General features: G+C 36.1%; 2 protein-coding genes across 2 annotated transcripts; both read left to right on the top strand.

Annotated features, from left to right (window-relative positions):
• Window positions 1-12,223: 12,223 nt before the first annotated feature.
• Window positions 12,224-15,882, top strand: LOC147853464 (mitogen-activated protein kinase 4b-like). Its single transcript, XM_087332041.1, has 6 exons — window positions 12,224-13,501; window positions 13,903-14,032; window positions 14,119-14,256; window positions 14,428-14,760; window positions 14,955-15,138; window positions 15,311-15,882. Exons 1-6 carry the CDS (start codon window positions 13,287-13,289, stop codon window positions 15,499-15,501), a joined length of 1,191 nt encoding a protein of 396 aa, XP_087188167.1. The 5' UTR covers window positions 12,224-13,286; the 3' UTR covers window positions 15,502-15,882.
• Window positions 15,883-19,030: 3,148 nt separating this feature from the next.
• Window positions 19,031-22,140, top strand: LOC147853465 (protein NRT1/ PTR FAMILY 8.1-like). The gene is made up of 4 exons (XM_087332046.1): window positions 19,031-19,355; window positions 19,825-20,042; window positions 20,366-20,937; window positions 21,106-22,140. The coding sequence occupies exons 1-4, from the start codon at window positions 19,262-19,264 to the stop codon at window positions 21,953-21,955; spliced, it is 1,734 nt and encodes a 577-aa protein (XP_087188172.1). The 5' UTR covers window positions 19,031-19,261; the 3' UTR covers window positions 21,956-22,140.
• The last annotated feature ends 2,213 nt before the right edge of the window (window positions 22,141-24,353 follow it).

Here is a 24,353-nt window from a genome sequence, read left to right on the forward strand (position 1 = left end):
GAAGAAGTTGGCAGATATCTGTCGTCTGTTCTTGTGTTGGTTTCACACGTGGGCGGACAAATTATCTACCAATCGGTTTCACACGTGGGCGGACAAATTATCGACCCTTTGGTTTCATGCCGAGACAGCCTCGTGATGATGGTGGGCCAAGTGGCATGTTCTTGTGTTGGTTTCACACGTGGGCGGACAATGTATGGACGGGGCCGGTTTCACACATGGGCGGACAAATTATCGACCCTTTTTGTTTCATGCCTAGATAGCCTCGTGATGATGGTGGGCCAATTGGCATGCTCACCACCATTTTTTTTTGAGCATCCGAACGAATGGAAACTAGATTGTTCTTTAATCCCGGCCCCACAATTGCTCGACTTGAAACTAGTGTTTGTTACTCGTCCAACCAAGGCAGACAACCGCAATCAATCAAAGGAAAAAAAAAACGAGGATTGAATTATTATTGTGTGACTGAGCTAGCCTTAGGAAAGTTCAGAGAAATAGTACGTCCAGAATGTAATAGAATCTTTCAAATATGCACTTAAAAGTTCACCAAAGACAATGACTCCCAACAGTACTGGTGGCAGCTGGTATAAAACCTTCTTGTCATGTCAATTAGTGGGAGAGGTTTTCCTATGTTGACAAGTGTTATGTCTACTTTACACTCTCCATCCTTGTAATCCACTTCTTTGTGTCTTATGAGCGTTGAGTATTGAGTTTTTGGTGTCTCGTCTATTAAGTTAATTAAGAATTGAGTTATTAATTGCCTCCTAGGGAGAACATTTGCAGATATATTGTTTTAACTTTTAATCTTGATTGTGTGTATTGCTTTGTCCTTGAGAAAAAACAATTGTATATACTCTTATCCTCGAAATGCTAACTAATTTTCTTCTCCAATATATGGTGTGTCTTAACTTTATAACTAATAATCCCTATAGAACTTTTGAGTTAGGCATTCATCGCATCTTCTATTTGTCATGGCCCATTAACAACAATGTTAGTTTGGCACGACATCATTGGTCATGTGAAAGGGTTGAGTGATAGGCTTAGACAAACAAAAATTTGATCTTATCAACAACAAATGTACATCATAAAGGGTCAATTTTAGGCAAGCCAATCAATCGTGATAGCCTTTTTGACTAACCACCCATGTATAAATTGGTGCCTTCATTTTATGTATATGTTTACAAGAAAGATTGACATGTAGTGAGTGGCAACATGTATTGGAGGAGATACCTCAAGTAGTCTTATCACATGTCATAAGCAAAAAAGCAATGTGTAGGACAAACTGAGCATCAAATGTGAGAAGAAAGTGAATGTGCATTTGGCTTTCATTATAACGCTTCAAAACAAGATAGACTAGGATCTCCAACATACAGTCACCATCTAGTCACAACAACCTTGACCAAGCCCTCGTTCTATATTGATTAACCATCCAAGACAACCTAAATGCATGCACTTGCAAACTAAGGGGTACAACATGGTCCATATCACCATCTAGTCACAACAACCTTGACCAAGCCCTCGTTTTGTATTGATTAACCATCCAAGACAACCTAAATGCATGCACTTGCAAACTAAGGGGTACAACATGGTCCATATCAACCTAAGCTCAAATAGCTAAAGATTAATTTAAAAATACAATAACTCATTAATGCAACTATAATGGTACAATGCAATTGGTAGATGAATAGATGCCCACCTTAGATAATGAAAATTTATACATTGCCAATATAAAGAGGATAGTTACATTCAGTGAGCCAGTGGTAGGTGATATTTGAATTCAAGAAGTTAGCATTCTAGTTTGTTTACAATATTTGTGACGTATTTTGCTTTTACCCCTCTTTGTGATACATCCAAGACATATTCATGTCTATCTACATCCATACACAATCATGGCTACTTTTCTTTGTACCATTTTCAACCAAGATCTTTTAACACTTCCACATATATACACATGACCATTTCTACTATATCATGAGCATCATCTATCACGTAATCATTTTACTCTCATATAGTGTCTACGCATCAAATCCCCACTACCAATATATCTTATGAATCCGACAAGTAATTCGTATGTATGCTGATGGGATGACTCTTTTATTGCGTACGACCCTCTAAAGTACATATTGGTGAACTTCTCTTTTTCATTAAAGAAGCTTGTTTTTAACATGGAGCAAATATTGACCTAATGCTAGCTCTCCCCAATATACATATACTAAATGGGTTTATTTTTAAGCATTGTATTTTTCTTTTTAGGATGGACGATGCCATTACATCGAGGTTTACGTTCAATGACAGTATGCCAATAATATTGAATGCTACGAGGGAGTGAGCAAAAGACATTAGAGGAAGTGAGTATGTTGGTATGGAGAATATTGATTGTCCCCTATATAATTTATTTGAGGGGTTTGTAGTGCAAATTTGATAAATCGTGAATGATTTATTCAGTTTTTGGGATACAACGATAATATGAAGTGTTAAACCTCCTCACTATTGTGCTCCTTAAAATATGCACGATTTGTGTAAAACAATTGTTAATAGTAAATACAATGGACCAAGTTCACCAATTTGTAGACATGCGGTGCACTTTTACAAATGGTCATGGTTATGTCGTGGTCAAGCCATGGATGTATTGTGCATGGACACTCATTAAAACTAATGGGTCGTCTGTTTGTTGTGGATGGTCACAAGTGGGCCATGTAGAGAGAACTAACTACTTGTTAAAAGCTCACAAATCTTGGTCATATAAGTTGTGAATGTGCACATGTTTACATGGGTGTGGGTTAGGAACAACTTGCATCCCATTTAAGGGTGGTCGAAGGCAAAATGAGTCCATGCAAGACTAGAGGTCCAACAAAGTAACGGATTTTGGACTTGAATGCTTGATTCTTGTGAAAATAGAAATAAAAAAACTGGAAACCTCGAAGAATCATGCAAGAGGGTGATGTCATTTGAAAACTTTATAACATCGACATCAAATATAGGCATTCATACAACTCCAAAAATGTAATCATGTTTATTGCAAGGGGCCAACATGGCTCTTACCATGGAATATTGCTTTGCTTTTCCAATGATAACCATCAAGTCTTTATATTGGCAAGCTTGGGGCCACTCCCCGACGATAAAGACCATTTCATGCTTCAATACTTACAGTTACAACACATGTCTATCTAGTTTGGGAAATAACACAACATCATACCACAACACTATGGCACAACCATGTTTATGTGTAAATCTAGTTTGAATAATATAACTGAGAACATATTTAGTTAATTTATCATGACAATGCCTAAAATTTGTTAAATAATTTAAAAACAATGTCCTTCTATGCTACGTGCCAGCAGACGATGTCTTGTTTATGCATACAATCTCTCTCATTTTGTGTATTTCGATTAATGAACATCTTCATAATGCTTCATTAGACATCATAATCAACAACCAATATATTGTGGGACTCTTGCAACTACTACATTCATTTGGCAAAACCTCGTTTTTGTTACTTTTCCATGACTTTGAATCGTAAGGGGTCCTAAACTCTAGTATAGATGTCCAATTCTTTCGTCATGTTACAAACAAACCTCAAAGATTTCATTGTATAAGAGTGAAAAGCATCAAATAAAGAGAACATTCGTAGTTTAAAGATATTTTATTATATCACGTATCTATAAGAAAAAGGTGTGTGATTGAGATTGTCCACCATTTAGATTCATCATAAAAATAATGTTCTACCAACGCAAGAATACAAAAGATGATAGAATGAGATTGATTACAACGAAAAGAATGAGCACCTTCAACGTACAGTGTAAAGAGAGAGACATCATGCATTATCCTTGATTATTTGAGATTTGATACCTTAGCCTCTAATTTAAAGGCGAAAAAATGTAGGATAATGGTAATAGTGCATATGGGGTTTGAAGTAATAGATTTCTCAAACACTCCAGTGCTCCATGATAGACATGAGATGAGTACTAAAAGAAAAGCAATAACAAAACAAGAGCTAGGTGTCGAAATAAGTCCATAACGTGGAGGCGTAAAGTGTTCGATATCTCATATTTGAAAGTTATTATTTGTAGTATAGTTTACGTGCATATTTGATTTATAAATATTAATTGACAATGGTGTCAAGCATAGTATGAAGCATATGTGCATTCGCATTCAAGAATGCTTCAATAATTCGAATATGGTAAAAAGCCTTGAAGTATGGCAAATACCATACTTTTGTATTCATTATTTATTATAAGGTAAAAAAAAATTTAAGGTATAAAAGTTAAGGCAAAAAATGTTAAAAGAACATAAGAATGTTTTGATAACATACACATTCGCTTGCATTCGTATGAAAAATAATGTTTGCCAATGCATTCGAGTATATTACGTGTATGTTGTCAAGTAAATTGAGACATCGACCTTTTCAAGTAAGCATCGCCCAACAAACGATGGGAAGTTTGAATGCTTGAATGGCATTCAATCCCACATCTTATCGGCCACAATTTACGTCTCTCCAACATGTAGAACAAACATACATGCATTTTAATTTTTATTCGTGCATCATTATCTATGTGAATTGCGATAAATGACTCACCAACGAACATATCAATATACATCAATAATAGCATGCCCTTAATGCACGAGAGAAATCATGATAACATCATATGAATTACTACGATGCATATGAAGCTCACACGAGAAAGGGATTGCGTGAGTTGCAAAACGTGATTTCATTTCCTTTCGATTGTTTTTATGCAAATGCTCATAAATAAAACACGGTTATGAAATTTAAGTACAAAGAGTCAAGAAAGGATACAAGTTGAAAAATGAGAGCTTTTGTTTTTTTTCATAAGTTGTTTACCTCTCTTGAAATCTTTTTTTTTTTCCCCAAAAAAACACTACTTCCCATCAATTAGCAAACGAAGTACATCAAAGTTCAGCCATAATCAACAAAACTCACACTACTCCACACAAAACTAAGCATAATCTCCACCCTGCTATTTACAACAAAAGTATCCCGCTAACTCTTTTTACATGGTAACCACATAATTACATCTTCTGTCCACTAATGGAAGCCAATGATGAAAACAACCATCTCGGTTCTTGGTAGTTCCATTTAGGCCCTGACGTTGAATTTACCATCATAGGAGAACAACCCCATTTCAGCAAAAACTTTGACCGAGCCCTTTCTACTTCATCCGAGTTCCCTTCAATTGAGTTGTATCGTCCACGCAGCCAAGCTACCATCTCGAACCAAATGTTTAGCAACACTTCACCGCTTGGGAGTTTTTGTTGCTGAAAAACAAACATACATCGTCTAGTCCAAATGTGCCAGACCAAGAAGCATGCCACCAACATCCATATCTCCTCAAAAAACCAGAGTTTGTACCAGGTTTCACTCCAACACGTTTGAATACATTGCCACTATGCACTATAAATCCATGACCATGTGGATTTAGTTGTTCCGCCCAGCCTGCCCTAGTTAGCTTCAAACCCTGTAAGGACCCCCCCACAACTCTCCCATTCACACCGCATGTTGCCACTATCCTGAGACTTCTACTGTCACAGACACACCAAGTGAGGACTAAGACGGAGCACGGATGATGAGGCTACGACGGAGCGATGACGGAATGACACAAGAGCATAAAGATAGAGATGAAGATTAAGGAGAGAAGATGGGCAAAACAAGAATACTAGATTGATATGTCCACGACTGGCGTTGTTCACCTTGAATTCCTTCAAGGTGAACTCAACTATTTATACTAAGTGGCATGAATACATGTTGCACGCATGTGATACAATAGAGCATGTAGGCAGTAGGTACGCATGCATGTGCCAAGTGTTAATAATACAAGGGAAATTTTATGCACGTGATGCTAGTTTAAACCTACAATGAGGAAGTATATACATGATTATATGCTAGATGTGTGTATTAACACATAACACTCGATTATAACATGGTCATGTCAAGAGTTCGAATCTTGACATTGTCCCCCCTCCAACGATGCCTTCCCAAATCATTTGTCGGCTTAAGGGGATATTGTTGATGAAAATCTTAGATCACCTCCAAAGTATTTTGTAAATCCTAGACAAGGAGTAACCCTTCCACAAGACGAGGTATTTAACACCAACAGGCATGAGCGACCATGTGTGGTCCTCGCTTAGAACTGGAACACAAATATCAACGGGTGTGAGCAACCATGTGTGGTCCTCACGGGGAGAATGAACACCAAGGGGCATGAGTAACCATGTGGGGTCCTTGCCGGGAACTGGAACGGTCCTCGCTGAGAGTTGGAACACGAACACCAAGGGGCGTGAGCAACCATGTTGTCCTCATCGAGAAATGGAACACAAACGAATCTACCCTAAATGTTGATTGCCTCTGCACAGTTCCAAAAACAGTGAGGTATCTCTTGAAGTCTATTTGACATTTGGCTCATAACTTGTTGAATTTATGAGCTCAAATATATTGTCTCTTCAAATTAGTTTAGAGGATTTTTATGATATCTTCCACACTTTTATATTGTGGCACTTGTCATGACTCACAACTTCTCTTTGTTATTTCTTTAGCTTTAACACTAAATACTTTGGCACGCTTATCACTTGGGTATTTAAATACACTAGTTGAAGGAAAAAACTAGAAAATATCTCTACATTGGTTAATTATTGAAAAGTCTCCAGAATTAAATATTGTTTTTCGTGGGTTTAAAGGTAGGACGAGTGGGAAATTAGTTAATATAGGGCTTGGGGCAATGTTATAAAACGACACATGGCTAAATTGGAGCCATGGGGGTTCAAGTTTATATATACAAAGTAGTGGACAAACTAATCCATTGGAGATAGCAACTCAAAGACCCTATTAAGATTCTATCAATGAGACAAAGCTCTCCCATTTTGGATCCTTTATCGACTTATGTAGCAAGGTATGTATATGTAATATGACACCATATATTGGTAGTATGGAGCACAATCAAATTTTTATATTCATCTCTTATCGTTTGCCCAATCTAGTTGGTGTGTTGAAGCAATCTTTTTCGCGAATTTTGAGAAATAAAAATAAATGTAAACATATTTGAATCAAAGTAAGATCAATACACTCAATACTTCCCATGAAGCAACTTTAAGATGAAGGAAGAAAAAACGTTTACAACTGAAATGAATTTGGCGAAAGAGGATCTACATGTTTGCATTAGTTTTTCTATTAGAAGTCTTGTTGATTCATAAGATTGTTCACATTAGGTATAGGAGGAAATAATTATTCTTGTTAGCCGCTTTTGGTCCCACCATTTTTTGTCTACTCAACACATTCATTAGGAATAACCTTTTGCATATTGAATAAGTTGACCACCAAGTTATTATGTAACTCCATGTTCTATAGAATCTTTATAAACATTCTTATAACGTGTGTCAATCATTTGGCACATAGTTGCATTAGTTGGAGGATAAAGTTTGATAGTTTTTTTCTAGACTTGTTCTGGAGTGGTCAACGCTAAATGTTGACAATATGTAAGTTATTCTAGTTTAATCAATACAACACTAAAAGTTGCAAACCTTGCTTCTATATGGTTTAATTGAATGTGAACCCTCTGAGATGTTGACATGGGATCAATAATAGGATGTGTGGAGTCTCCTAAGAATGGATAAAAACTCATTCAGGAGGTAGAGCAAAGGCCACTTATACTTATAACCAAATGCATGTTTTTTATCTCTTTCATTCTTCGCGAATGGAAGTACATCAAGAGGCAGGGGTTCAAAGGTTGGGTGTAATGCTTTTAAACTAAAAAATCCATGTATTATGATTTCGGATAAACAACTGCAAGTGTACAAATAGAACCCATGATGCATTTGTTCCCATATGTTGAGCATGATATTGAATTCAATAAAGTTACAATGAAGGGGCACATATGTGGGTTATTGATGGTTTTGGACTTGAAAGTAACGGTTAACAATCTAATAAAAATATAGTCTAAAAGGTGGTCATCATAAAAATGGAAAAATATCAAATTGCCAGTACAAATACGTAACAAAAGATGGTGACCTAGAACCACAAGTTTCACGAAAGTCAGAAAAGAGAGTTAAAGCAAATGTAAATGGAAAAAAAGACTAAGCATAGATCCATAGTATCGAATTATTGGACGAACTTGGTAATCGTATTGCGTTATGGCTGGCCACATTCTTAGTCAAATGTGAATGCCAAATTTGTAGAAATTTGTAACAATGTTTCATGATTGGATATAACACGTGAACCAAACCGAAGTGAACCACAAAATTGTTAGGTAAAAATCAAAACCGTTAAACCGCGGTTTCGTGGTTCGGTTTCAATTTTCAACTTAGATCAAAATTCAAAATTTAAAGATTTTTCCTAAAATGTGAGAATTAGGCTTAAAAATGAAAAGGTTGTTTTAAAATAATAATAATAATTTAAAATTTAAAAAATTTAAAACCGTTAAAACTGAACCGAACCATTAAGCCGTGGTTTTGCAATTCGGTTCAATTCAAACCGAACCGTTGCCGATTGATAATTGGATACAAGCATAAAATGTAATAAATGTGTTCGTGCAAGCATCCAAATGTCTGGAAACGAACACATTTGAAATGGGAAAAATGCATGTTCCTTTTTTTTTCCTTTTTTGTATTTGAAAAGGGAAAAAATAGATGAAGAGGATAAGAAACACAGAGATCGAGACACTGAGGATCAGAAGAAACACATAGACAGAGATGTAGAGGATGATAGAAAAGAGAGAGAGAGAGGGGTGAAGACGATAGAAAACGCAGCGAAATGGACGAAGATTGATAAGAAACATAGAGACAGAGATTGAAATGGTTGGAAGACAGGGAGAAGGATGACAATGACAAAAAACGCAGAGATAGGGATGTAGAAAATGATAAGAAGTGCAAAGATGGGGATGATGATGATAAGAAACATAGAGATAGAGATGTGGAGGATGAGAAGAAACCTAGAGAGAGGGATATTGAAGATGATAAGAAGCACAGAGAAAGGTGAGAGGAGAGGAAACATAGAAAGGGATGTTGATGAGAGGAAACACAATGACTATTTAATATGGGGAAACCCTTAACTCTATTAGATTGAAGGAATTAGACTTACCATGAAATTTTAATATGACAAAATTACAATAAGAAATCACCATGCTTCCATTAATAAATATCATGTCAAGTAGTTATCAAGCCCAAATAATTTAAGTTATTAAAGAAAACATATGTATTTAGGTGCTTGTTTCGTTTAGGAGAGGGAAAGAGATTAAGAAGAAAAAAAAGCATTAGCCTAGGTGTTCAAATGAAGTGCTACAAAAAGGCACAAAAAATGGATTTATAGGGTTTTATAATGCTTTATGCCTTTCTCACACTCGATTGATCACAAAACCTTATATTCTTAACATTTTATCTCCGACCATTTTTCATTTGTGTTTACATTTGCATTATTGGTACCAATGTCACTATAATTGTGTTAAAGATTGTCAGACACGAAGCCTATTACAAGTATTTTGCATCTCCACTAATCGAATGTGTGCACACTCTTGGGTGAAACGTTTCACATGCCTTTGGGTGATGTCTCATAAGGTGAGGGAAGTTGATGTCCATGATTGAAGACGATGATGTAAAGAATAACATGATAACGGTGGCGACTATGATGAATAAGAAGACGATGATATGATGGTTGGTGGTGATAGTGTTTTGTGATGGTTGCAACAATGAATGTGGAGAAGACGATGAGAACAATAAAGAATAGGGGTTACGATTATGGTGACGTTGATGAGCAAAACGATGATGATTATGTTGTTGGTTGTCCACAACGAATTAAAGTCCACTTATTGAAATTGTGAGGACATGTGATTCCATCAACATATAATATAGACCATAGTCATTTTTTGAAATTCCACTCTTTATTTTTTTTCCAACTTTGAGATGATTTTACCATGCACGTTTGATTGAATCATTCTCGAATGCGAATGCACGTATGGTTCATTCTATGGATACAAGGAAATCATTTCTTTCTAAAACATAGTTTTGAAAATATACAATCTTGATTGGTTTTCCTTATAACACTTAATTGCACTAGTTTATGAAACCAAAAAGATCCCAATTCAAGCCCTAGAACAATGTAACTTTAAGATCATGTAAATGGAAGCATTTAAATATAGCATCATGCTTACAAGATAGACACTCGGAAATATTTGTGGAATTCAAGATGTTTATGCACAACATTTTGGCAAACAACTTCTTGAGGTTTTGCACATCTAAAACATATGCTCTATAAACACTTCTAAAACATTGCTCTACTTACTTAGCGACACAAAATGCTTATAAATTTGTATAGATCTCATATAAAATATGCAAACACTTAACATTTGTTTCGATGTTATCTACCATGTCTTAAAAAGATATATTGTGGTTACAAGGCATGAATATGTGATGATCCCTTTTCCCCTTTTATGTTTTAAACAAATAAAAACATTAGCAATTTGCAAATATTACTTTAAAGAGCTCACAACTCTATGACGACACTTGTAAAATCAAGTCTACTAAAAGTGTCAAAATGTATTTCTATTTTCCCGGTAATATGTTACATTATTCACACGTTTGATCACCTAGACATCATGCTACCTTTTTGCTCTAGTTTATTGTAATACATTATATGACAAAGCAAGAAATCCCAATTAGAGGTAAAAACCAAAGAAATGAAGGATAAAAAGATATGGAGCTCCAGGTTTTGTAACTCGACGAACGAAAAAAGCATTGAAAGAGGGGAGTTTAACGATGTTTTTTTTTTTCAAAAGAACATATCCTTCCATTAGTTTTTAGAAAAGTCATAACAACAACATACAAAATATTTTTCCCAACTCATCTTTATAAGATGATGGTTTGAGGAAAGCAATCTATGTACTCCAAAGTAGAGAAAACTAGTCAACTAATCTGAAAGTTATTCTGTAGCCACATTCCAGCTACTTGCAGTCCCATATATCTTAAATAACTTGCATCTCCCAAGTCAAACTCAAATAGACCCATGAGGGGAGTTTAACGATGTTCTAGGGTAATTGTTGATAAACCTCGATAAAGAACAAGGACTCAAAAGTCTCTCGAGAGGGAAGAGCATGAAGTTGGTCTGGGATGGATATAACAAGGAGCATAGCAACAAGCACACAAAAGACAAAGTTACAAGGATTTTGTGAGGCAAGTATATATGGATGGGTGGTAGGTTGATGATAGGAGGCTGTGGCTTGGTGCCCCCGAGAGTCAGAAATCTTGGTCTATCGGGGAGGGGGGAATTGTAGTAGATGACATACCTCTACATTAGCTTAATGAGAGAGCGAGCAGGTCGCAGGTTTGACCCTATCTACAGAGTCTCGGAAATCTCGAGGTGATTGTAAGGAATGGGAATGGGGGGTCGTGGATAGGAGTCGTGTGTGAGTCTCGACACTTTCCACGCAAATGTTAAAACTTAAGACTCAAAAGAGTCTCAAAATTGATTTACATGTTGTTTTTTTTTTTTTTGGGGGGGGGGGGGGGGGTCGGTATATATATGTATAGTTATTAGTAATAATAGTCTATAGACAATTATATGAACTGAGGAGTTAATGCGCACGTGGGAATTAAACTGAAAGGAGCACGTGCGCAACTCAAAGTGAGCACGTGGAGAAAAAATGGGAATACGGACATAAGGGGGCAAAAGAAGAAGAAGAAGAAGAAGAAGCATGTGTTTTAATTATTGTAATGATTGATGGCTAACCACTTCTTACTTTAATTAACTACCCCCCCCCCCCCACTCCCTAATCTCTCTGCGTCTCTTTTAATCATATCATTATTCATAATTAACTCTCCAGTCGCCTGCAGATTACAGATCAGGGTCCCCCTTATATCACACAATAGTTTAAGGTTTCGTTTTATCGCAGACATGCTAGGGTTTTAATTGCCTGTAGACCAGATCAGGGTTTCAATTTTTTGTCACAGGTAAGGATCCTTTTTATTATTATCTCTCAGATCAGGGTTTCCTTTTACCATAGGTTCCTTTTATCACACGTAGCTTTAGGGTTTCGTTTTATCGCAGACATACTAGGGTATTATTATTGCCCATAGACAGATCAGGGTCTCATTATTATTTTCAAAATTTTTACCGTAGATCAGGGTTTCCTTTTACCATAGGTTGGGGTCTCCTTTTTACCACAGGTTAAGGTCTCATTTGACCACAGATCAGGGATTTTCGTTTTTATCGGAGTTTGGATTCTCCTTTGATCAAAGATTAGGGTTTCGTTTTACTACACACTAGGGGTTTGTCTATACAGATTAGGGTTTCGTTTACACCGATTAGGCTATAATTTCATCACAATTTTAAGCTTTTCTTTCATCGCAATTTTAAGGCTTCATTTTATCACAGATTAGAATATCGTTCTCACAGATTGAGCTCTCATTCTCACAGTTTACGGTCTCGTTTCCGCAGAGTAGGCTCTCGTTCTCTGAGGTTAGGCTTCAGGAATCTTTCTCTTTCTCTCCCTCCCTCCCTCTGTTTCTTTGTCATCAGTCATAATTCTATATATCACAGGTTAGGGTTTCATGGTCTAGGTTCTCTCTGTTTTGTTAAAAGCTCAGATTTCGGTCTTTTAGGTTTTTTTACTCCATCTAAGATGTTTTATTAGCTAGAGAGCTCATCACAGATTAGGATTTCATTAGATTCTGCCTAGGACCTTTTTTTCAAAAGTATATCAATACAGACTAGAGTTTCACTACGCTCTGTGATCTTTGTTTTATGTAGGCTACCTCAATACAAATATTAGGGTTTCTAAAATCTCTGTAATTTTAGTCTAGCTCATTATAGGGTAGGGTTTCTAATATCTCAGTTTTTTGGCCTCGATAGTAAAACACAGGTTCATAAGATTTGTCCTTGTTAGAATACATCACTTTACAGGTTAGGGTTTCTAAGATCTTTGGTTTCTAGGCAAGCTCAAAATACAAAAAGCTTTAGGGTTTCATTGAACTCTGTGAAAGATCTATGCTATTTTATTAGCTTGCTGAATACAAAGATTAGAATTTCTAAGATATCTCTTTTTTCTTGGCTTCCTCCTTAGAGAGTAGGGTTTCAAGAAAGACTGTTTAAGATCTCTGTCTTATAGGTTTTCTCCATATAGAGTAGAGCTCCACAAAAATCTGTGTTGTTTTCGAGGATAACCCAAAATACCAAAATTAGGGGTTTCGTGAAGCTCTATCTAAGCAGATCTTGGAGCTAATTTTGTATTAATCATCAGAACGTGTTGGATTATATATATATACACACAACGTTCACTTTTTTGGGAAGAATGCTGGACCAAAATGGTTATCTAGCTGCTCATGGAAAGGAAGGGCAAGAAGTGCCCGGACATGATGGGACCAGGGCCGGAGATGGGATCAGTGAAGTGTTCACGCATGGAGGGCAGTTCATTCAATACAACCTCCTTGGCATCCAGTTTGAAGTCTCAGCTAAGTACAGAAGACCTATCAAACCCATTAACAGAGGAGCTTATGGAATTGTCTGGTAAGGTCACTATTCTTAATCATCCATTAATCACCAATGAATATGCTTAATCAAGTTAATTTTTTTTACATAATTTGATTTCAAGCACAAATATACAAATTTAATGAGCATTAATTCAGCATAAATTAGAATCTTAACTGCAAATATATACTAGGACTAAAGAATGTAATAGATATTAATTTAGCATGAACTACAGCCATCACAGTTGTAGGAGATTGATGACCTCTCAATATGATAATTTAACACATTACTTATTATGCCTAATGGTCAGAATTGGCGACCGAACAATGCTCGATACCCAACCTCTATTTTTATTGTGTTGTTGTGATGATGTCTATGTAATACATCCAACCATGCAAAGGAATTGAGGTTTGATTTGGTTGAATTTAATGAATGATCAGTTCTGCCATGAATGGTGAAACTGGGGAAGAGGTTGCCATCAAGAAGATACCAAATGCATTCGACAACATTTTGGTGGCGAAAAGAACTCTTCGAGAGATCAAGATCTTGAGGCATATGGATCATGACAATGTAAGATGGTGCAGAGTTTTATGTTTTTTGGAATATGTTTTAGTCATTGAATCTTATCTTATCTTCTACTTGCATTGGTTGCATAGATTCTTGCTCTACGTGAGGTGATACCGCCTCCACAGAGGGAAGGGTTCAATGATGTCTACTTAGTAACAGAGCTCATGGACACAGACCTTCATCATGTCATCAAGAACCACAGAGACATAACAGAAGATCATTATCAAGTATGCACTAAACATAATGTGTATAATACATACATGCTGTTGTACGTATACAATGCATCCATCCATACGCACATGCATGCATATATACCTACATATATATATATATATATGTGAGTTTATTTCTTTGTATGATTTAAGCAAAATGACAACATAGTAAAATTGTATCTGCAGTATTTTTTATACCAACTTCTCCGAGGCCTGAAATATATCCATTCCGCAAATGTGCTTCATCGTGACCTCAAGCCGAACAACTTGTTGGTGAGTGAAGATTGTGACCTCAAGATTGCAGATTTTGGACTGGCAAGGACGTTCTCGGAGTCAGACCTGATGACCGAGTACGTTGTAACAAGATGGTATCGGTCTCCCGAGTTGCTCCTCAACACGAGTGGGTATACGGCAGCTGTTGATATGTGGTCTGTTGGTTGCATCCTCATGGAGCTCTATAACAAGGAACCTTTGTTTCCTGGGAGAGACTATGTACATCAGTTCCGGTCTATTACTGAGGTTTTGTAATGTCAGATTTATCAAATTGCTCATAGTTTATGCTGACAAGAGTATATATCATAGTTAAAAAACCATGTATGCACATCTATAAACACACACACACACACACACACACACACACACATATGTATACATGGTTTTGTAACTAATGCTTTGTGACTAAAAAATCATTGCATTTCTTTGTGTTTTTGTAGTTGATGGGATTGCCAACTGAGGCCGACCTTCGCTATGTGACGAGTCAGAACGCCATAAGGTCACTTCAGCAATTACCACGGTTTGTGAAGCAACCATTGAGAGAGAAATTCCCACATTTGCCTCCTTTGGCGGTAGATTTGATCGAGAAGATGCTTGCTTATGATCCATCAAAGAGAATAACAGGTATATATAATGCATATGTCTAGGGTCTCTAGATCTTTATTTTCATCAGAATACCCATCTCTAGTACACACTTTGATTACTCGAGAATGGGTATTCTTAAACTTTGGAATGTGGTATTTGTGGTGAAATCAGATCCGCTAAAATAAAACAATATTTTGTGTTATGTTCACAGCCGAAGAAGCTCTAGCACACCCATACCTTTCATCGATGCATGATGAGACAGATGAACCGATTTGCCCAACACATTTCAAGTTTGAAGTTGATGAACAATCTTTGTCGGAGGATGACATTAGAGAGCTTATTTACCAGGAAGGTCTTATCCACTATAGCCACCTGAACCATCACATCTTACAACAACGATGACGATCCATCCATACATCCATTGTATGCTTGGTGTAAAGAATTAAATAAAAATAAAGCCATCACATTTGATCAATTATCATGACACACGATGATTGTGTTTGATCGGTGGTTACCGGGGGATTGGGTGAAAAGATTCTACAAAAAGCCTCAGTTTCCTCCTGTCTGTCATTCAATTCTGGCTTTCTTTTCTTTCCTTTTGCGGTATTTCATTTTTATTTTTTTGCCAAAAGTACTCATGCTCAAACATTTGTATACCTGATTGTGGAAAAGCCAATAAATGAAGCACAACTTCTGCCACCAAATGTAATGACATCAATTGGAATGTGTATTTTGGCATTTTTATCTATGAACCATGAATATTAACTTATCTTTCTGCATAAACTCTCAGAAAAGGAAATGAACTTAATTGTATTCACATATTTATTTGAGCATATGAGCTTTTGATTGTAGTGTAGGCCACCTGTTATGTTCTCGATCTAGTGCAATGTTGAATCAAGATGTCTGATAAGGTGTTCTTTGCAAGCACATCCACCTCATTCGGCCAATGTCATAGTAATGTAGACTTAACAAGATATTGAGACTCTTGATTAAATCATTGCTGAAAAGTGGCACTTGGCTCCTTGATCCCTTGACAAATGGCAGCCCATTCTAAAGTTTGTAAGGTAGTGAACCATGAATATTAACTTATCTTTTTGCCTAAACTCTCGGAAATAGAAATCGACTTAATTGTATTCACATATATATTTGAGCATATGAGCTTTTGATTGTAGTGTAGGCCACCTGTTATGTTCTCGATGTAGTGCAGTGTTGAATCATGATGTCTAATAAGGTGTTCTTTGCAAGCACATCCACCTCATTTAGCCAATGTCATAGTAATGTAGACTTAACAAGATATTGAGATTCTTGATTAAATCATTGCTAAAAAGTGGCACTTGGTTCCTTCATCCTTGACAAATGGCAGCCCGTTCTAAAGTTTGTAAGGTAGTGTTCAACTAATGAAGCATTGGATGGAAAGAGGGGGGCCCATTGTAAGGAATCTCATAATTCCAAAGCCAATGAAATTTAGTGAAAGGTAATCAGCTTTTGTTTAAACATGTTTTTTGGGGGTGTTTTGCCTAAATCTACATACCTTGATATTGTGGAAGGTCTTTATCCTAGAAAGACGTTATACCTTGGAGGTATGTCCAGGTCCTCAATTCAATTTCTGCACTTCAAGTTGGTTTTTGAATAATGCAAAGGCATATTACATTATCTCTCTATTGTTTTATGACCTAGCAGTGGCTGAGAGGATATTTTGTGAGCCTTGAGCTTGTTAATACTTTTGTGTTCCTTAAATCATGGTTTTGTAAGAATCATGCTTACAATGTTTGTAGTTCAATGTGATTCCATCATGTTTGTTATTGAGCTAACACACCTTTTTTCCCTCTTTTATTAATGGGAGTCACATAATGCATAGTAGAAGCACAATTCTTACAATGTTATGCTAGAGCTCCAAAAACATTTTCTCATATTCCTTTCCAACAAATGAGGCAAGAAAACTTTTGTTTATTTATAACAGAAGTCGAAGTTCAATTAGTTGTGGGCTATAGTGTGGAATATTTGGTGTACGTAAGCTTGGCATAGCTAGTGAAAGGTAGTGCGGAGGCATTATTAACATTTTAAATATTGTAATTGCTTACTTTGGAATATAGGGCCAAGCTTGGAGCCCTTAATAAGCAGTAGTACATGAATTAACACATAAAGTAAAATATGATGGTATCGTAGATGTTGCTCATAATGTCTTTTCAATGTTAATGTTTGTTAAAACTCAATAATGCGGGTTAGGAGAATAAAGCTTGAATTCCTTTTTGTTGGAGCAAAGAGCTAATGCTTGTAATCATGATCTCCAATTAAAATGATGAATGTTGATCTTAAACAATATGATGAATGCAATACAAACCCAATGTTTAGGAGCAAGTCAATTGGACTCAGCAGTCAAGCCGTCCTTGATTAATTTTGCAAAATATCTATGTAACATCTTAAAGTGCACATTATCAAAATATAGACTTATTGGAAGTTTAAAATCTTGGTAAGGTAAGTTCTCTAGGTTGTATGTTGAGAATTATATTCCCATGTTTTGCTTTAAAATATGTATTTTTGAAATTGAAAACAAATATAATGATGTCTTGGTTGAACTGTAAAAATATATAATAATTCCTCATCCTAAAGTAAAGATTTAGTGTATATGTGCTTCAAAATATTAAAACTAAGTGAAGTAGTAAGTATGGCCAAAGCTAAGGAAGTTGAGTAAACAAGGAGAGAGAAAGAAAGAAAGATATATTAATGTCTTCAAAGACCAAAATTGGGCCATGAGACAATTGGTTTACAATAAAATGGGATGTGTACCCTATGATCGAAAAATAAAATAAAATAACAATAAAACTGAGATAAAAGAGTTATAGTATTGTGCAAAACGTGCTATGGTTTAACATATTCTATAAAGGAAATGGATTTGTGCTAGGCCTAGTTTCATTTCCATCTAAGTCTCTTGAAAAGGAGTGGGAGGATAAAGGGTTTCGATGTCGGTGTGGCCCGTGGTCCTAATGTAAAAGGTACCCCAACCATAGCTTCTAAGTTGTATAACTCACGTTCCCTTATCTTCTTAATTGCTTCTACATCGCGAGTTATGTTGAGGCCCAAAAAACAAGGGAGATGTTGAGTGGTATAGATATGTCCACATTCATCGTCTCCCCCTGTCCCTAAAAAAATTTCATTGGTTACATGTTGGTGAATATTAGAAAGGTTATGGTTAACATTTTGTGGCTTATTCTCTCTGTTGTTTTAGCTCTAAAATATATCTATCTAGTTTCTTTATACTTGGGGTATCTAATAGTTTGGAGAGAAAAGAGTGATTGATCCATGTAATTGCCAATCCTTGATACTATAACCTTCTAACAATGGTCTATTGATTTGTCATTAAAATAAGACCGTTATTTTGCAAAACAATTCTGAATTAGAGCTAAAACAGGGTTTATTTTCATATCATGCTTCATTCTTTTTATAACTTTATCTTTGTTCTTGTTTTCAAATGAAGGGTGCTCTAGTATAAGACCCTAAAATTGAAGGGGACATTTTAAATTTAAATGTAAAATAAAGGGCAATTGAAGTTGAAGATGGTCACTAAATATATATAAAGGGCATGTATGATTGTCAATGTACAACCCCATACTAAGCATATGAAAGTTATGATAGAAGCCAAGGAAGTTTCCAACTTTGAAGGAGCTATCAACTACATTAGCCCAACTTGGGATTCTCTTAGAGGTTCTCACTCTCTCATCTGTATATGAACATATAACTAATAATAACTTAAAAGGCGAAATGATATGATGTAGATTGTGAGACAATAATGCTTTGGCACCATGTAATGTGGGTCAGTGCTTTGCCACTCAAGGATACAAATATTGTATTTAAAACAAAAAAGAATGCTTAAAGATTTGCGTGTTGGAACATAATCAAATTCATATAATATTAACAATGATGATTATAACGACAATGTTTTTGACACCACGTGCATTTATTTTTGTTGACCCTCATAACCCGAGAACTGATTTTTGTTGACTTTGGAAACTTGAAATAGTGGGGGGCAACCAAGAACACATGGTCATTTTTATGTATAACTCTTGTAGTGAAATACAATGAAGTGAGCATAGCTTAGATGAAGTGTGTTACAAATTCATAGACAAACATATATGTTGAGGAATTTGTTAAGGATAGATACCATATGGAGGTTACTCTTGATGGTTCTGTGGATATCCATGGGAAACCAGCCCCAAGAAGGGCAACCGGGGGATTTAAGAGATCCTTCTTCATATTGGGTAATTTTTTAGCTTTTCAATGGCACACTTTCTTGTTTTAATTTGGTCACATAATTTTATTCCCCAGTGTAACTACAAGACAAGCTCACCAATAATAACTAAATTTATATAATCAAGTCAATTGATGATCTATAATAAACAAGTGTGCATAATTAAGTGCTCATTTATGAACCAATATTAGTAGCATAGACAAACAAAATAGTATAGTTGCTAAATATTTTCATTTTTGTTCTCTATTGAGTATGGACGTCTTGAAAGAAGTGATTATCAATGTCAAGAAATGGCTTGTAATGATTCATTCATTGATGAATCATGATAGTAGTATGAGCAATGTTTTTAAATCTTCATGCCTTCAATCAATATGGATAGCAAATTTCCTAAACATTGATAATGGCAATAATGTATTTGTGAAAATGGGTTCGTAAAAAAATATCTCATCTTATTATTATTATTATATGTGATGTAATAGTGAACCAAGGACTTGTTTGTCTGGGTCTCTATGGGGTTTCTACAAACCTAGTGATGTATCTAATCCGTGAGTTGAGGCAAGGGGCATCCTCAGCTGCTACCAATACAAGCAATTGGCAAGGAGCTGTCTACTTCTTCTCTGTCATTGGTGGTTTCGTGGGTGATGCGTACCTCGGAAGATATTGGGCTTCTTTTCTCTTCCAACTTTTGGGTATATCAGTAAGCACCCTTACTTATGACTCTACTCACACTTTTCACTATGGCCCCATAGTGTCATATTTGACATCCAAGGAGGATGATAATAAGATCTATCTATCTATCTTTGTTGTTGTGGATATTTATTATGTATTCAATGTTCATTATGTTTGCTCGTCTATCATATACACATTAAATGCGAAAACATTGTCCACATACCATTATGAACATTTTGTACATCATTGAGGGGGAGGCTTGTATTGTTTGCTACTTTAAGAAACTCATCATTCTTAAAAACCAATCATTCACTACTTTTTTGAAATTTGAATGTATAAAATATGTACTAGGGTCTTGTCCTTTTAAGCTTGGTTGCCACCATCCCTTCTCTGCATTCCCCACATTGTGAAGAAGGACAAAACCTTGATTGTGGCTCGACTTCGACTTCCAAGTCCCAACTTGGCCTATTCTATAGTGCTATCTACATAATAGCTTTAGGCTATGGTTGTAATGTGCCCAACATCATAAGCTTTGGTGCGGACCAGTTTGACGATGGGCACCCACATGAGAGTGTACAAAAGCTTCACTTTTTCAATTGGTTCTATGTGGCTGTAACTTTTGGCACCCTTTTCTCGAGCTTGCTTCTTGTATACATCGAAAATGAAAGCAAGTGGGCACTCGGGTTTTGGATCTCGGCTGGTTCCGGTGTTTTTGCATTCTTTATGATTCTCATTCCCACGACCACCTATCGATTTCATAAACCTAGTGGGAACCCCTTGCGTCGTATTGTGCAAGTGGTGGTGGCTTGTATGAGGAAGAAACATGTCAAGGTTCCACTTGAGAGTATAGCCTTGTACGAAACTGATGGGGTAGAATCGGCTATCCAAGGCAGCAGAAAGATAGTCCACACCAAGACTTTGAGGTAATCCATTGGACGTTGATTTATTTTATTTTAGTTTGGTTGCTAAGTTATGAGCACACACACATGCCTATCACTAGCATTTATGTGCTCACAACATTTCCCTCATGACATGACACTTCCTAAGTCTAATAATGATGTGTCAATCATGTACCTTGAGACTCATTGCAGATGTTTTGATAAAGCGGCGACAATTACGGACGATGAAGTGGACAAGTCGGACATGGAGAATAAGGGCCCTCGGATTGTGTCTACCACGTGGCGACTTTGTACTGTGACACAAGTAGAGGAAGTGAAGTGGCTATGCCGCATGATTCCCATTTGGATATGCACAATTTTCTATACTACGGCATACACACAAGTGTTCTCACTCTTTGTCATCCAAGGGGCAGCAATGGACACCCATCTAGGAGGCTTCAATGTTCCACCCGGGTCGTTGTATGCGGTTGATTGTGTGACCGTGGTGGCATGCATTATGGCATATAACAAGTGGCTCATGCCTTTGGCTAAACGGTGGACGGGCCGTCAGGATGGCTTGAGTGGGCTACAAAGAATAGGACTAGGAATGCCAATAATAGTCCTTGCCATGTTGGAAGCAGGGTTAGTGGAAATGGTTCGGTTAAGAAAAAGGGGGACCGGTGGAAACATTAGCATCTTGTGGCAAGTGCCTCAATTCATGACCACCGGTATATCGGAAACTTTCACATACATTGGCCAAATGCAATTCTTTTATGACCAGGCACCGGATGCAATGCGTAGCATAGGCTCTACGTTGACACCGGCATCGACCGCACTCGGCAACTATGTGAACATATTGCTAGTGCTCGCTATAAGTAGACTAACCGGTAACCCCGGTTGGATTCCTAACTCGGGCTCCATTGATATGGGACACCTAGACTACTTCTTCTTTACTATTGCTATTCTTACACTTATCAATTTTGGGTTCTTTTGCTTGGTTTCGATAGGGTACAAGTACATCGAACGACATGAAATTTCGCCCTCTCTTCCAACTATGTCGTAATGTTTCATGGTCAATGAGATCATGATCGTGCACGAACGAAAAGCTTCCACTGATCTGCCTTGTAATAATACATTGCACTTGATACAATATACAAGTTGTACTTTGTATTCTAGTTTAGTGCCATAACTTCCAAGGGAAAGGGAAGAACTAGCTCGAATTGCGATTAGTTAAACACAATATTCATCGTGATCACTTTGAAATTTTGACACATAGAATATCCTTGACTGGAACAACCAACAATTTATAATGGATAGGACTTTGTTTAAAACACTATATGACATGATCACAAACGATGATGAGTGAATATATGACATGATCAATTTAGCTACCAACCCATGTACCACTTAATAGCTCTCGATTTTGAGTACTTTGTATTGCATGCAAGAAATATCCAAAACCATCGTTTCCAATCGTAAAGATGGCTATGTTATGTGTAGGAAATTCATACTTGAGTTTGTAGAGGAATTAAGTGGAAGAGTGATATGAATTTAAGATTCATTAGTGATTTGCTCATATGAACTAGATAGAACATAATCAATAGCTCATAGTAAGAGTCAAGAAATTTCGGATGTTTTAGTCCTTTAAAATTGATGAAAGAGGTTCTCTTCCAACATGTGTCCTAGCTATCATGTACCCATGAAATCAAAGACCCGTCATATTACAAGAACAAGAAGGAATGATTTGATGTTGAGTTTAGTTGGTCTAGCAATTTGTCATTTGTTGTGTATGTAGGTGTGTACATATAATGCAAAAGAGCACACATATTTTATCTTTTATCTCAATAATCATAGATGAACATATGCACACAAGTAGATCCTTAGGGAGCTTCACATTATTCTATAGTTATTTCATAATTAATCTTATAATACTTGGGAGTGGGGACAATCAACGCCATGATATTTTGTTGATTGATTTCCTAACAATAACAAGATGTCAAATGCCTATAATATATTATCACACTAATAGGGGCATCCAATATGTAATTCTAGTAACATTTACTTATTGATATAGCGATCATTGCGAAAAATGTTTACCAAATACATAAAATTTTCTATTTTATTTTATTTATTTATTTTAATTTTTCCTAAAAAAGACCATTCAATTAGTTATAACATTTTACAGATGAGAATGTTATATACAAATCTTAGTAGGGACGTGATAGTTCCATCTTATGTGGAGGCCCACCGACTCAGGAAAGGGAGAGGACAACCATTGTTAGATGGAGGCTAATTGTTGTCTTTCGACAAATACATAATCATTACAATAACTACATAAATTATTAGGAAAATACATGATGTGATGCCATTTAGCACCATGCTTTAAAGCTGTCGAAAACACACCATTTATCTCAATACAACCTACATGAATGTAGATAATTAGATTTAAAATACTTTAAAGAATCTTCGTTCAACCTAAACAAATGTAGACGATTAGATTTAAAATACTTTAAAGAATCTTCGTTCAACCTAAACAAATGTGGACGATTAGATTTAAAATACTTTACAGAATCTTGGTACAATAATATGATGTGATGTCATTCAATACCATGCTTCAAAGTTGTTGCAAACATACAATTCATCTCAATACAACCTAAACAAATGTAGATGATTAGATTGAAAATCATTTACAGAATCTTGGTACAATAATATGGTGTGATGTCATTCAACACCATGCTTCAAAGCTATTACAAACATACAATTCATCTCAATGCAACCTAAAAGAATATAGATGATTGAATTGAAACTATTGTATATTACATTTTATATCGACGCAAATATTGGTATAGTTACCCTCATATTCAAGCAAGAAGGAAATGTGGCATCTTGCAACAAGCTTATGAAACTAATGGAGATGATGAGGTTCTCAAAGTCTAGTACATTGCTCTTGAAACTCACCCTTCTAGGGTTTCCTTTTTTTGCTCCTCCTACTTTCGACATGTAGTTGGGAGTCGACATTCTGTGAATATCATTCTCCATTGCCATAAGTTGGATCTTCCGTCATTGACACTACGATTGTTGTTTGACTGTGAATAATGCAATTGTCTTCCAAAGGTTGTGCTCTTTGTGTCAACTTGGTTATCTTCTACCAACAACATTGATTGGAGGGTGAAGGACAACAAAGTTTCTATAGTGGCTTTCATGATCGGTATATAATTTCCATTATCATAGTGATTGCCATGGTGTTTTGACATGCTTGTGCATATGAGTGTCTTGTGAATGTAAATTGTTTGTTGGAGTACATGGGTGAAAAAAACATACATATACATGCGTAGTGTGTGTGTTAAAGGACGAATACAAATGGTATGGACTATTTACATAAATAGTAAAAAATAGTTAAAAGGCTTAAGTCAACCCTAAAATGTATATGTGATACACGTAAAGTTTAGTTTGGAACATAG

Source organism: Azolla caroliniana, unplaced genomic scaffold (assembly GCF_043228905.1).
Source record: "Azolla caroliniana isolate FFs.n. ecotype wild unplaced genomic scaffold, voAzoCaro1.0.p SCAF_16, whole genome shotgun sequence".
In the NCBI taxonomy this organism is placed as follows: Eukaryota; Viridiplantae; Streptophyta; class Polypodiopsida; order Salviniales; family Salviniaceae; genus Azolla; species Azolla caroliniana.

Coding starts and splice junctions, on each gene's coding strand:
- LOC147853464 (XM_087332041.1), top strand. CDS start 13,287: ATGCTGGACCAAAATGGTTATCTAGCTGCTCATGGAAAGGAAGGGCAA. Junction 14,033..14,118: donor GGCATATGGATCATGACAAT/GTAAGATGGTGC, acceptor TTGGTTGCATAG/ATTCTTGCTCTACGTGAGGT. Junction 14,761..14,954: donor AGTTCCGGTCTATTACTGAG/GTTTTGTAATGT, acceptor GTGTTTTTGTAG/TTGATGGGATTGCCAACTGA.
- LOC147853465 (XM_087332046.1), top strand. CDS start 19,262: ATGGAGGTTACTCTTGATGGTTCTGTGGATATCCATGGGAAACCAGCC. Junction 19,356..19,824: donor GAGATCCTTCTTCATATTGG/GTAATTTTTTAG, acceptor GTGATGTAATAG/TGAACCAAGGACTTGTTTGT. Junction 20,938..21,105: donor GTCCACACCAAGACTTTGAG/GTAATCCATTGG, acceptor GACTCATTGCAG/ATGTTTTGATAAAGCGGCGA.